Source organism: Equus asinus, chromosome 21, assembly GCF_041296235.1.
Source record: "Equus asinus isolate D_3611 breed Donkey chromosome 21, EquAss-T2T_v2, whole genome shotgun sequence".
Classification (NCBI taxonomy): Eukaryota; Metazoa; Chordata; class Mammalia; order Perissodactyla; family Equidae; genus Equus; species Equus asinus.
Genome location: NC_091810.1, coordinates 65,751,208 through 65,766,398, shown reverse-complemented (window position 1 = coordinate 65,766,398; position 15,191 = coordinate 65,751,208). Strand labels below are relative to the sequence as shown.

The following is a 15,191-nucleotide window of genomic DNA, read 5'->3' as shown; positions in this document are numbered from 1 at the left end:
CTGAATGCAGCTTCTCCCTCCTTCAATGCATTTTGCATATAGAAGCCACAAGTGATTCTTTAAAAATGCACATCTGATCATGTCAGGGGCCTGCTGACTTCCCTTCCATATGGCCTGAGTGACTGCATTTACCAACTTCACCATCATCCTTCATGTCATTATCCCTGATATCGCTCGTCTTCCTGCTCGTGTCCTGGGGACAAGCTCCACTTTTTGACTCTTTTGCTTTCCAGGACTCTTCCCCTGGTTTCTGCCTATTCATCCCTCAGATATCAGTTTAAATGTCTTCAAAGAAGCCTTCCCTGACCTCCAACCCCAGCCTCCAAAGTTGGGTGCTCTTGTTACAGCTCCTGTGGAAGTTTTGTTTTTTGTGTTTTTTTCCCAAATAAAATTTATCACAATCGCAATGAATTTGCTATTTAATTTCTGTCTTTGCCCACTGGATTGCACATTTCCTTAAGTCAAATTTCTTTTTTCATTTTTGGATGGATGAGTGGTAGACTGCATAATTACCTTTCTTTGAAGTTCCGGAATGGCTAAACTCCAAGCAATGATTTTTAAAACTTTGAGCTTTGAATATGAATTATCAATCACATTCCAATACTGAAACTTAGATCTCTGTACTCTAAATTATGTATTTCCCAATTTCAGAAAGTGGCATGTGGATTGAAAAAGAAAACCTAGGTTCAAGTCAAGCCAAGGATTTCTTATGCCTAGGAAGTAAAGAAAAAAATGAATCTGCCTCTCTTTTGTAAGAAGCCAAGAAACTGACACAAACTAAGTATTTCATTCTCCACGTATCTTAGACCTGAAATTCTGAGAAACAGGATTCTGTGTGATTTACCTAAGTTGATGGGGTGAGAAAATAATTTTGGCTATTCCATATGTAAACAGGTCCACCCAAATTCCTACTTCCTCACACTTTAATATTTGCTCTGCATTTTCTCAAACAGCTATGACTATTGCCTTAACTAACTTGATCATTCACAAATTAACTCTGGCACAAGTTTTCCTCCTTTTTGAAATATCATCGTTTTTCCACTCAGCCTTTCTGATCAAGCACACCCGCTCTAAACCACAAAACAGAGATGATTCAAGTCTCTATTTTCTCAATTCTTCCAAGGATAGTACATGGCTAGTGAGAGAAGTTAATGGATTATATGCAATGGATGCCTTAGGACAGTGATTCTCAAAGTATAATTTCCGGGACAGCAGCCTCAGCATCACCTGGGAAATTGTAGAAATGCAAATTTTGGAGCCCCACCCTAGACCTACTGAATCAGCAGTAGGTGAGGGGTAGATGGGGTGCAGCAATCTGTGTTTTAAAGAGCACTTTAGGTGATTCTGATGCTCTCTAAAATTTGAGAAACATTGCCTTAGGGCATTAGGACTGGTTCTCAGAATCATCTGGAGAGCCTGTAAAAGATTGCTGGGCCTCATTCTTAGAGACCTTTTCAGATGGAGTTGATTCCTGTTGATGCCTCTATCACACTGTACCGCTTTCTCAAAATGTACTGCTCATGAATCTGCCTTTCTTCCTGTTCCTCAAGGGTAGAGACAATGCCTTATTCTTCTTCTTATCTGTCCCAGCACCTAGAATGCTTTCTGACACATAATTGATCCTCAGTAAATTTTTGCATAAATGAAATCACTTCAAATTTTTTGGGCTTTTTTGTTTGCTTGTTTGCTTTTAACTGTAGCAATATGCAGGGAGATAGCATTTCATGATAATGATAAGCCAGTTCTGAGATGGGTGTCTGTCCTGGAATGTTAGAGAAAACTGCAGTAGCATCAGCCCAACTATTATTGGTTCACAAATTGTTTCTTCTAAAAATTTCTTCTTCTAATAGTGCCACAGGCATTATTAAAAGAATATGCTTATTCAGTTGGGAGAACAGCCAGCCTATAGTTGTGCCTAGTAAATTGTACATATCTCTTCAATTTATGTCTCCAGTCTATAATTATGCCTAGTAAATTGTACATATTTCTTGAATTTATTACTATCTCAATTCACAAAATGTAAGTAATTTTTTCAGCAGGTTTCATTTTGAACATTAGCATTGGTTACTCCTAACCACCAGATGTGGTCCTTGATTCGTGTGTCAGAGATCCTAAAATCTCTTTGACTAGAAATAAAACCCCCCATTATTATTTTACTCACAAGCTATACATTAATCTTCTTTGATAACCATCTCTTCAAAGTAAAGGTAGTATCTTCATTTTATATTTAAAACACTGAACTTCAAAGCATTGATTTGCATGCCAGTAGGGTGCACAGACACACAATTACAGTCTTTTCAAAGTTCCAGAAGAACTAGATAGTGTCTAAAATTACAGATGTTTTATTTTATTTTATTTTATGTTTTTTTTTTACTCTCTCGTAACTTAAAACAATTTTGTAAGATCCACCCCCCTCTGGGAGGCATTTTATAGCCAAGTCATAAACCTCTAAAAACAGAAATTTATGGTGGGAATGCTGACAATCAGACAGTCAGACCCACTACTGCAGAGCTAGCAAGTGCCAACAGACTACCTTGCCTTGGAGGATGAGGAGCAGAGCATAAATCAGCCCGAGTCTGCAGGGACATGACTGTGTGTTCGTGTTATCCATTTCCCATTCCCAGAAACATGAGACCATTTGTCTAACAGAAATCACATTGAAAGAGCGTTATGAGCGGCTGGTAAAGAATAACCCAAAGTGGAGAAGGGATGGGGGGTAAGCATTCACAATTAATCCAGCTTCAACATCTGGGAACACAGAACCTCTTTAAGAAATGCATTTACTGTTCCCTGGTGAGCTAGAGAGCGTGAGAGACTGCTGAGCACAGAGACCTTTGTATTTGGTAGTAGTTTTCTCCCCTCTTTTGTAGTCTTAATTTGATTCTCACAGAGTTTTGTTTGAGTGACTTTTAATACATGGGCAGCCCGTGTTCTAGCTCTCCCTGCCAAATGAGCAAGTTTTCCAAGTAAATCGTTTCACTTCTTCTTTCTTTTCACGAAGTAAAAAAATTAATTGTGAATATAGGCAGACAAATATTAGCCTGATTGTTGAAAATCAGTATAAATAGCAGATTAAAAATATTCTTGTTGTATTTTCTTTTAGTAAAATTAAATATCATTAAAATTTGATTGATTTACCTTCTAGTGCTTGGTACTTCTTTTTGCTCCCTATCTTCACCCACCTCCTGAAATGTGAGAACTCTGATTCAGAATAAACATAATGAAAATATAGGAATTTTAAAAATTATAAAGCAAATACCAATACTTCCTGTATTCCTGTGTAGGCAAATATATGATCCTTTAAAATGACCATCAAGCTTATCAAAATGTGTTTATTGTTTGGAATGTGTTTAGATCATATCCACGTTGAATTTACCTTTGTGTTAACAATTTCTCCCTTGCCGTTTTGGCATTTCTTTTGCCATTACTATCTCAAACACATGGAACTAGGAAATCAAATGCGAGCAAAGAAAATCTCTAAAATGTAAACTTAGTGATTAGTAATCTCCAAACTACAGCTGTGTTTGCACAGAAACAGGTTACAATTGTGTTTGCTAGATTGAAGAGAATAAGAGTTGTTATTCCTTTTGGTGACTTTAATTCCTCTCCCAATTGCCAGCAGATGTGATCCACCGTCCACCCTCCAGCTTCTTCATCTTTGTTCTTGTTTTATGTGTCTCTTCACTGACCTTCATCCATTTCTTCTCATTCCTTCTTTGTTTTTTTTTTTTGTTTTTTTTTTTTGTTTTTGTTTTTTTTTTACCATCAGAAAGTTATGATCATGGCTAACGAAAGCAGAACATTCTGCTTGCTTTTCCGTATATTTGAAGCCCTGGGTTTCAAAACTCAAACCAACCAATCAATCAACCAATCAAACAAATGAATTAAATTGCATCAAATAATCTACTATTCTGGAATCTCCTGGACTCACTTTTTGCTCTAGACATTGTTTTATTATTATAAAACTGAAATGACTAGATTCCAAAGACTGCCCTCTGTGGGATGGGAGGAGAGTTCTGAATATTAGTTACCCATGTAAAACTGAAATGGGAGAAATTTATTACCTCGAGATTGTAAATGGTGGCCATTCAATGTGCTCAGAGCCCGTAACATCTCTTTGCCCCGTACCTGCTCTAAGCACAAACCGTGACAGGGACTCTTGGGCCATCCAAAGGCTGCGGGCATTTGACGTAGGTTGTCTGCTTCCAGAAAATAGAGGAAAGACTTGGATATAGCATTTGGACTACAAGTGTGAGTCTCTTATTTAGTATCTTTCCTACATTCTCAGCTTTCTGTGAGTTGGACCAAGCCATCTATTCTCTATATCTGTGTGGTTAGGAACTTGGTTTTATAGGTCAGAAATAACCTGGCTTGCATCTTAATTCTGCATCTCCATCTACGTTCTTAGACGAGTTACTTAGACTGCCTGAGCCTCCTTTCCTCATATGTAAACTATATTCATTCATTATTCAGTTCATCTAGTAAATATGTCTTGGGCACTACTAATATACCAGTCATTGTTCTAAATACAGTAATTCAGAGGGATACAAAAAAGAAAAATATTTACTTTCATGGACTGAGATTCTACTGGATTGGGGAGACAAAAAATGTGTAATCAAACAAATAAAATAATGAATAATATCAAATAATTGTAGTGTCATAAAACAAAATAAAATATGAAGGCACAATAAAGAGTATGGCAAAATGAAAGGCTGGAGGTCAGCGACAGGAAAGCCCTCTGAGGAAAGAGCGTTTACACTGAGATGCAAATGATAAGAAGGAGCCAGCCGGGAGAGTCTCTTGGTGGGTTGGGGAAGGAAGAGAGTGACCCTGGCAGTGGGAGAAAGGGAATAGAAGATCTAGGGTGGGGCCAAATTCGGCAAATTTGGGAAACAGAAAAAAGGCTAAGTTGTTAGACCACAGAGAAAAGAAAAGAGATATAACAGATAATAATATCTAGGAATGAAATATGGCTGCAGCTCAAAGAGATTGATTAAAAATGATAATGCATTCCAGTGGCATTTAATGGCAAGATTTTTCTAGACCTGAGCACACTATGCTTATTGATTCCTTCTTTATCTCAGTTTTAATTTTTTTAAATCGGACTTTCTTCAACTTCTTTGTCAAAATTGCTTTTGAAAACATTAATCTGTGGCTAAAAGATAGATCTAGATTATGCTGCGTCTGGACAAGGATATCAACCAGAAGAAGGCAGGTAATCTAAGTGAGAAGCAGTTCCCAGACTGAGTCTAAGGAAACTTTTTTTCTTACATTTTTCTTGAAACACACAGCTTCCAGGATAATTTTGTTTCTCAACTGTCGATAGTTTTATGGTGTAGCCATCAAGATGCTGGCTGCAAACAGAATTTCACGCCAAATGATTCAGCTGAAGAGACTAGAATGAAGCAGTATTTACAAGAGTGGGAAGGGTTAAGGGAGCTGATAAAGGGATGTTGAGATCCCCAGAGATGACCATCAGAAGGAAGCCTTTATCACCCTGAGAGCCGAAGGCAAGTGGAGGAGTGATTCCAGAGCCAGTGAGACAGAGCCTTGGAAGAGGGGCTGCCTGGAGGATCTGTAGACAGGGAGAGATGCAACCCCTGCCAGAGAGACAGTGCCAAAGCAGACAGAGAATGAGAAAGAACCAGTCAGAATTCTCTCCACTCCCACAGGCCCCCAATGGCTGAGTCCAATGAAAAGCTATCAGATAAGGGAGCTGGGATGGTACAGTCCGCGGAAGGATGGCTTCTTTGAGACGTAGAGCAGAGCAGAGAAAATATATAAGGGAGGGTAAACAGCAAAAACCAGTATATATGGGTAAATTAACTACTTTTCATTTCCTCTTGACTCAACTATTTATTAAAAAAAAAAAAAAACGAAGAAGAAAAAGCAGTGCAAGGTCAATGATAACTGGCATCTGCTACTTCACTTTAGGATTGGCAATTCATCTAAGTTGGTAGGAATGATGGCAAATTGACCCCCTTTAAAGAAAACAATTGCTCAACTCTAGGCCATCTTGCTATGATGTCTTTTTTTCTGACATCACTTCTGACACCAAATATGTATGTTTTTCTAACACCAAAGACATGATTTTTTTCCACACCAGTTCTCCAGTTCTCTGACATCAACTGGGTGTCCAACAATTCAATTCAATTTTCACATTAACTACCCAGAGTTTTCACCAGACTCCAAAGGTTTAAGAACTCAGTCCCACAAGACTGTTCCCACTTCAGAGACCAGCCACAAATGGGGTGCCCAGGATACCCACACTTCTAGCAGGCCAACTACAAATTCAAGTATTCCCATGATCCCCCTCACATTTGACAATTCACTAGAACAGCCCACAGAACTCACAAAAACACTTTACTTACCTTTACTGGTATATTATAAAGGATACAACTCAGAACAGCCAAAAGAGATGCATTCGGCAAGGTATGGTGGTGGGAGGAGTGGCTCAGAGGTTCCCTGCCCTCTCTGAGTGTGCTGCCCTCCCAGAACATCAATTTGTTCACCAACCCAGAAGCTCTCCAAACCCTATTTAGTGGTTTTTATGGAGGTTTCATCACATAGGCATGATTGATTAAATTATTGGCCATTGGTGATCAAGCTTAATCTCCAGCCCCTCTCCCATCCCCAGAGGTTGGTGGATGGGGCTGAAAGCTCCAACTCTCTAATCACCAGTGACCAGCCCTATCCTGAATCTATCTAAGGGTCCCAGCTTGAATCACCTCATTAACATAAACTCAGGGTATGGTCAAAAGGGGCTCATTATGAGTATCAAAAGACATTCTTATCACTCAGGAAATTCCTAGGGTTTTAGCAGTTCTGTGCCAGGAACCAGGGACAAAGATGAAATATATTTCCATTATACCATAGTTGCCATGCAGAAAACATGGATCAGACCATCTCATTTTTCAAGAGGAATCAGAAACTCAAATGTTCATATGAACTCTCTCAATTTTTAAATGTTGACAACCATTTCAAATTTTCCAAAAACTCTTTGCAATCCAAACAGAACATACCTGAAGGTTAGATTTGGCCCACAGTTTCCAGTTTGGAACACCTGACAGAACTCCAGAACAGTGGTTTTCAACCCTGGCTGCATACTGGAATCACCTGGGTAGCTTTGAAAAATAAGTGCCTAGACTTCATGCCAAAGCAATTAAGTCAGAATCTCCTGGGTTGGGGCCCAGACATTGGTATTTTTTAAAATAGTTTCCTGATAATTTTAATGTACAGTCGTTTTTTAAATAAACTATTCATTTTGAAATAAATTTAGTTTTACAGAAAAGTTACAAAGATAATGCAGAGTTTCCATATACCCCACACTCAGTTTCCCCCGTTGTTAACCCATTACATTATCATGGCATATTTGTCAAAATTAAGAAACTGACACTGGTATATTACAATTAACTAAATTCCAGACTTTATTTGTATTTCATGAATTTTTCCCTGGATATCTTCTTTCTGTTCCAGGACCCAATCCAGGGTACCCTTTTGCATTTAGTTGTCATGTCTCACCAGTCTGCTCTGATCTGTGATATTTTCTCAGACTTTTGTTGTTTTTCCGGAGTAGTACTAGCCAAGTATGCTGGAGAATGTCTCCAGATCTGGGTTTGTCTGATGTTTTCCTCATGATAGGATCCATATTATGTATAGGTTTTTAGAAAGAATACCACAGAGGTGAAGTGCTCTTCTGTTCATATCATATCAGAGTATATCTCTATTTTTGAGAACAAGTGCTCTGGTTAATAGTTGCTGGATGGAATGGAGAGAGCAGGATCCCGTCAGCTTCAGAACAGATTAAAATAGAGCAGTCTAGGTAATCAGGACAGATGACATGAGGCCAGCAATGGAGCTCCATCTCTTCCAAATAGACCATCAGAATTGAGAGTCAGGACTAAGATTGTATTCCAGGGTTATCCACTAACTAGTCTTAGGGAAGCCAACCACAGTCTACTAGAGTTAGTTTCTTCATCTGTGCAATGTAGAAGTTGATAGCTGAGGCTATTTCTAGTCCTGAAATTATGTGATTCTAAAACTCTGGAGTAGGTTTTCATTAGTCAAATATTCCCTACACTTCCATTTCCTAAGAGGAATGTGTTGTAATGCTGAGCAAGGCACTACCCAAATGTCTGGGTTTTTGCAAAGAGAGATGGCAGGGAGGCCACTCTGATTCACTATTTGGCATTTATGACACTTGTGCCCTAAGAATGTCAAGCACTTGTCAGGAAGAAAACAAATTATAAAAACTAAGAAGAAGATTCACCTTATTCACTCATTTTTGTTCCTGAGACTCACTATTATTCCTTCCATTAAAATGGATTAAGAAGTAAGTGACATAATTTGTTTTTGAAATGTCAGAAGGAGCGCACATTTTAGTACTTTTAAAAATCTTTTAATGTTGACCCTTTGCATAACTCTTACCGGAAATGAGGATGACTGGCTTGCAACTTTGGATGTTCTAAGTTACCAATAATTTGTACAAAGCCTGTGATTACAAAACCACAAAAATTTCACAATAGTGGAAATCTCTAATTAACCATAATAAATGACAGGGTGGATTTGTTTTAAATATATGGTTAATAATGCTTATTGCTTTAAGATCATAAATGGAGAGATTCTTTATTGCGGTGAGATAGGCAGGCTGCAAATGGTTTTGCAAAATACCTTTCCACCTCTGCATGTTAAGTCTGACCCAGAACATTCTACTAATATTGGATCAGGCTCTCATTTGATGTAATTTGCTTGTGGGAATTGTATTGGCTGTGAAACTAGCTCCTCTCAGTAGCTATTGTAAAAAAAAAAAAAAAAAAAATTAAAAATCACAATTCTGTGGTGCGTTTCGAATGACTGAAGCCAGTTTCCTAGGCACTGCGACAAGAAAGAATGTCAAACGAAAGCTTTAACGTGTACTTATATTTAAACTTCAGACCTAACAGAAAACCCTGAAGCTTTATACAGTGTTTGGAGCCTTGTAAGAACCTAATTAATGTATCGTCGGGTGAATGGTTGCCCTGGCACGTGAGCTGTTCCAAGGGACACGAGGGGGTTCAGGTACCGCCTAGAAAGAATAGACACAGTTGTAGTGATTCAGTGGCCCATCTGAAAGGGACATGTAAAGGCAGCTTTGTCTGGCGTGCCGTCTTTTCAGACCCACTTGATAATGCTAGTGTCAGTTTCAACTGAAGCGTGTGCCAGATTGCAGATAGCTTGAGCTGGCATTTCAAAGCGGTTAATTGTGAAACTTGAGAAGAAAATGGGCACATTCTTCCTAAGGTGGCTATTCAAATGCAGTCTCTTCCTCCCCAGAGCACCGTGGGTCTCACTTTTGTTCTGTTTCCACATAAAATGCATGAAGAACACTAAGCCTTTCCCCTTGGCAGCGCCTATATTGCTGTCTTTGCTGGGACTGCTTTGCCTTGTTAAAATGTGCCCTGTGTATTAAAATGAAATTGTCACTGCTGGGTGGTACAGCGTAACATGGTTTGACACTAAGCGCCGGCAGCTACAGAAAACAGACTTTTATTGCATTTATTCTTTCAGAGACGAGAGTCTCTAAAGGCCCACTGCAGACATTCACTTAGTTAAATCTGAATGAAGCCAAAGTGAACAATCTACGCGGCTATCTTTGTGTTCGCAGAAACAGCCCCTATCCGGCTTCATATGGCTGTGAAACAGTCTTAAGAAAAGACGATCACACTCAGAATCCAAAAGGGAGGAATGGAGGCTTTCAAATCGGAACAAAAATATTTTAATTGGGTAGGGTGGGTTAGCCACCTGATTTTCTTCTTTAGCTTCCTCTGAATTCCATAAAACAAGTTCCGTAGAATCAACAAACAGACACACACACTAACCCCCACCTGGTTATAGTCTTCGTTTAGAATTCCATGTCATTTTAAGACAAAGAGAAGGGATTTGATTTGTAGGACTTTTGCAAACAAGTTTTAGATTCTTAACTGCCTTTTATCTAGATGAGTACCCAGAGAGAGATTCCAGGGAGGGGGCTCTGGGGCATAAACTTTTCATTCTGGAGCTCTCCTGGAATAAAAATTCCATAAAGTAACATCTGTAGTAATTAAGGGCTTACATTTCCTCTTCCATTCATGTCTCTGCTAGGAAGAAAGGTTATTTTCCCTAAGAAACAATAGATAGTAGATCCTGCGGGAAGAGAAAAAGAGCAGAATTAGAATTCTTTTGTTCCTAGAAATGGAAGTTTCCTATTCAAAAAAAAAAAAAGTTGGAAGACTTACTGTAAAAGATTCCATAGACAGAAAACTTGGAGGAGTTAGGAAAATTGTCCTTAGCTACTCCTAAATATTTGGAATAAGGAAAGATTCATCTGTCCTTTTCAAGCCATACATCTGATTTTGGGGAATTTGTGATTAAGCAGTGAACAAAATGCTATCTTTGTTTTTATTGTTATTTATTAAAATTGCATGTTATTAACCTTAAAGAGTGTTTTTCATTTTAACTTGGTGAAAATGATTCATTTTTCCGATGTTCTTCAAAATAACAATTTTGTGGATCCGTTGGACCATCTGATAAGTCAATGCTAACCTATTGGTATCCTGCGCTCAAATTCGTCAAATTAGTTCCCTGCACTTTCTTGTCATAGCAGGACCACCTGCATAATTTGTGGACCTGGAGAAAGATAAAAGTGCAGGACCTGTTGTTAGGAAATTGTTAAGAATTTTCAGATGGCGACGGCAGAGTTTTAAACCGAGTGCATGCTTGTTCTAAGTGCATAGCTCTGTGGTTCTGCACACGTCTCACACCCTGGAAGTCAGTCCTTCATGGTAGGTAGAGGTTTGCCATGTGTATCAATACAGAAAAATGTGCATCCATCCCATGCTTCATAGGAATGTGCATCAGAAAAGAAATTCTTAAAAATTCAAGAGAAAAATTAATTACAGCTCCTCAAATGGAACGCACTCCTGCTACCATCTTCAAATTCCTTAACGTGATAATTCAGATGCCTTTGTCTGCATTTCTTAGCTTATCTCCAAGAGTTTCCCCATGTGACCCTTCTACTTCAGTCACAACGATCTGCTCACTTCACGGCATCTAAAAGAATGCCAGCTCTCACCTGCCCAGCTTGGCCCCCTACACTAAGTAATCTCTAAGGGCGGTCTGTCTGGCCTTCTGTGCCCCCTTCTCAGTGTTTCCTTGGCTTCTGGAATTCCTTTCACATTTGAATTCTTATAGTTGTAATAAATGTAAAACTTTGGCATTTGTTTACATACATATTTTTTCCTTGTTTCCTCTGCATGTAATATGGTTATGTAATATGATTTTGAAAACACACATAAAATTTAGACGTGGAAAAATTTTACAACTTGGGTCAAAGCACTCCATTCCAAGAAAGCTCACACTAGTAACACAGCAGAAAATCCAGAATTATACTTTGCCTTTTAGACAAATTTCACACATTTCATACACATTCTTTCACATGTATGTGTGCTGTTTCTTAAATGTACTTTTGCCTCTAGTATATTGTTTGTGAAACTTAATATCTTTTAATCAGAATCAACCCTTTAATTTTTATCTTCCCCATCCAATTTTATAAAATAATAAAGGCCAGATATAGTTAATTATTTAGAAAATGTTGCCAAGACTGTTCTACTTAGGATATGGCAACGCTGCCAATATTGACATTATGATGTATGGCTCAAAATGTTCGTTCATTAGCTTGTATGTGAAATGCCAAAATTTGGCACAAGAAATCCAGTTTAGGAATATTGATACTTAATATGAAAAATAGAGGATGCCCAAAATTCAAAATTAAGAAAGTTCAGAACCTGAGGGTTGTGTATTTGTCTTCTCCTCTCACATTTGGGACCCCAAATAATTCCCTTTTGCATTGTTCACCCAGTGGGTTTTCAATAAAAGTGTCATGGTGCTGATGACAACACTGCTGTATTAATCATTCCTTTAGGCTGCAAGCGGTTGAAATCAAGCACATCTACTCTCCTTGTTTTGTGGAGTCCCTCAGCAATATAACTTAGTGGTTACAGTATGGTTTTGGTGGCAGACAGGCCTAAGTGAAAAATCCCAGCTCTGCCACTTATTGGCGAGGTGGTTCATCTCTCCAAGTCTTGGCGCCCTCCTTGATAAGAAAAGCAGTAACAAGACCTACCTTTCAGGTTTGCTAATTCAAACATTCAACATATATTTATCGAGCACTTTCAACTGCCAAACATTGCTGTCTGGATTAAGTAAGATAATTCCTATTTATTACCTCTGGGTGAGGACTCAGCACAGAGCCATCCACACAGGCAGCTTTCTACAGTAAGTAATGCCCTCAACAAGGATGAGTTTGTGATGTTCTATCAGACTGGTCATGGTGGTCATGGCAACAGTTGACAAGTCTAGTAAAATTCTCAAATCAAACTTTTCCATGGCTTTCCTGTTTTCCTTTTCCGTTTTATTTTTTTTCTGTGAATATGCGCAACTTCATGAAAGTATATGATCTCTGTTTGCTTCTTTTTCTAGAATGGAGTCTACTGAAAAATGTGAAGTGGTAATTCAGCATTTTAATGGAAAATATCTGAAAACCCCACCAGGCATCCCAGGTAAGAAATACCATTAAGTAATCATTCAATAATGTCTGGACTTATTGCTATTATTAGAATGACTACATGGTAAGGCTTTTGGTTGATCACTGGGAGGGAAAAAAATTACATTTATAAACGTGTGTTTTTTTAATACTATGTAGCAACTCATCTTTCTCAAAACTACTGAACGCTTCTTGGTGATTCTTCTTTGGCCTTTTTTTGAATCTCTGTTGCTAATTCCCTAAAATGAATTAGAAGAAAAACACGGCAAGGAACAGTTATAAATGCACGTTCAGTGAAAGAATTTTGTGACTCATCATTAATATTGGTATCTTGATTGGTATCTAATTTATAGAAAATCTAAACAGTGATACTCATAGTGGAGTCCACAGATTGATGTCAGTTTCCAAACATTTCTTACCAGTCCATGACAAGAAGAGTATAGAAAGTGAGAGTAAGCATTTAGAAACTTTTATAGCAATTTGACATTGTCATTAAATCTGTGTGCATTTCATATTTTACAAAAATATCAGTTACTGACGTATTAAAATTTTTTTTAAAACTTTCCATTCATCAGAGATAGTTTGAGATGCACCAATCAAGACTGTCCCAGGACTTTTCACATTTTCCAAGGCAAAATTATTAAGATTTTATACACATCATAAGGTGATATAACTTTATGCTATTAAGAATTATATTCAATATTAAAGAATTGGATATATCACGTGTCAGGGCTTAAGCTAGAAATACCTCAACTTGATACTAATCTGGTAGTAGTATATATGGAAAATACTTATATTAGATTAGTAAATTTAAAAATATATCTTACTCATGCGTAAAACTATTAAAGATTGAATGAAGTGCTAAAAAGGAAGAACTACAATAAGTAGATATGGAGATATGTGACTAATGCATGCTGGTTTACTTGTTACTCTTTTGTTTTCGGTGATTGTCAGGGGAGAAATGTGACTCCTTCAGTCTTACCCTATTTTCCCTTTGATCTTTATAAGCTGGGTTTCTGTGGTGTTTGCTATGTGATACGTCAACTGCTTAAAACCCACGGTTAGGGAGCTCAGCAGTTGAGCATTTCTGTGCCCTAAAATATGCTGAAGTTATATAAAAGAGGAAGTCTGAACAAAAAGAGAAATATTTTTGTGGAGGGCTCAGGGTCCTTTGATGACTTGGTTGGTTTGGGGAAGATGTCAGGAAAGGAGAAAGGCCCTTTAGACTGACGCTTGAATGATCTAGAAAATCCAAAGTAGCGTCTCTGGTTAGTCAGAGCTAACACCCAGTGAAGCTGTGCCTCGATTTGGTTAGCTTCCACGCGTAATGTTCCCTTGAGAACTGACTGCTTTTTGATCCAATTGGAGACATATGGTGTTGTTAAGAAAAGAGTTAACAGTTTTCATCTCAGCATGTAAGCTGCCCTTGCATTTTAAGAGAAACACAATTTTTTTCTTTTAGCATAAAAGACACTTTAAGAAACTTTGCTCAGACCCATCATTGAATAAAAAAGTTGCGTTTTTTTAGATGATTTTCCCCTTATTTATCCCATTTTATCCACAGATGCCTATCTATATAGAAGGCAAACTAGATGTGAGTTAATATAATTATATAAAAAATTCAAGAATGAGCAAATTATGTAGAAATTATTGTTGATTCAAGTTTTAATACAAGTCTCAGTTTTCTGGGTTTCTTCCTCTTCAGAAAAAGACATTGAAATCCTTCTTGATTTGATTGACTAGAAACTGTTTTATTTGGTTTTCCCTATAAAACATACAGCTGACTAATACAATTTAATGGTAAAGACAAAGAAAGTTACTACAAATCCCCAAATGTCTGGGCATTCTTCCTGAATACGCAGGCTGTGATATCAACCTATCTAATATCATAGCTACACCCAATGGAAACATTGTGAATAGCAAGAACTTGGTTATGAGTTTCTCACTCACTTTTATCTCATGGGAATCTGAGAGGCAGAAAAAATTATGCTCAGTTATAAAACTCTTAAGAGATATGACTTTATGCTTCTGAGATTTGCACTCAACATAATAGAATAAATATACGATATTGATCATCATCAGTACTTGAATTTACTTATTTATGCATTAGAAGCCAAGTAGAGTTTAATAAAGCCTTCAAATGCTAACAGAAAATATCTAATCTTTGATGTTTAAGTCTGATATGGACTAAAAGAGGCCATAAAGCAAGATGTGGGTATTTTGGAAGGTACAGTAATAAAATACCCTAATTGGGTACTATTACTAAGTCAAGACAGGTATAACAAAATTTGGGTGTATGCTGTTTGCCTTCATGCATCCTCATTGCTTATTTGTAGTAGATGATTGAAATCTTATTTTCAGAAACTCATATCTTAATCCAATTTCGTATTCCATCTTGAAGACTATGAGTGGGATGTCACTCTGAGCCAGATATCAGATTGGAAACAATTTCTTTGATATTTTCAAAAGAAATGTCTGATTTCCTAACTTTTTTAATAGTAATATATCTTCAAAGAGACTGTTCATGCTTGTGGGTATACTAATTAAAACCAACTATAATTGATTTGACCCACCTGCAACTAAAATAGAATTCAAAAAATTGAAAATTTTCAGTGTTCCACGTTATCAAGAT

The 15,191-nt window shown here is 37.5% G+C and overlaps 1 protein-coding gene across 13 annotated transcripts in view; it reads left to right on the top strand.

Annotated features, from left to right (window-relative positions):
* RBMS3 (RNA binding motif single stranded interacting protein 3) overlaps positions 1-15,191 on the top strand; it is a 1,423,334-nt gene that overhangs the window by 1,186,570 nt on the left and 221,573 nt on the right. For all 13 annotated transcript variants that reach the window (XM_070492733.1, XM_070492730.1, XM_070492739.1 and 10 more), the window contains one exon: positions 12,496-12,575. In XM_070492733.1, coding sequence (XP_070348834.1) covers positions 12,496-12,575 — 80 coding nt within the window. The remainder of the gene's footprint in view (positions 1-12,495; positions 12,576-15,191) is intronic.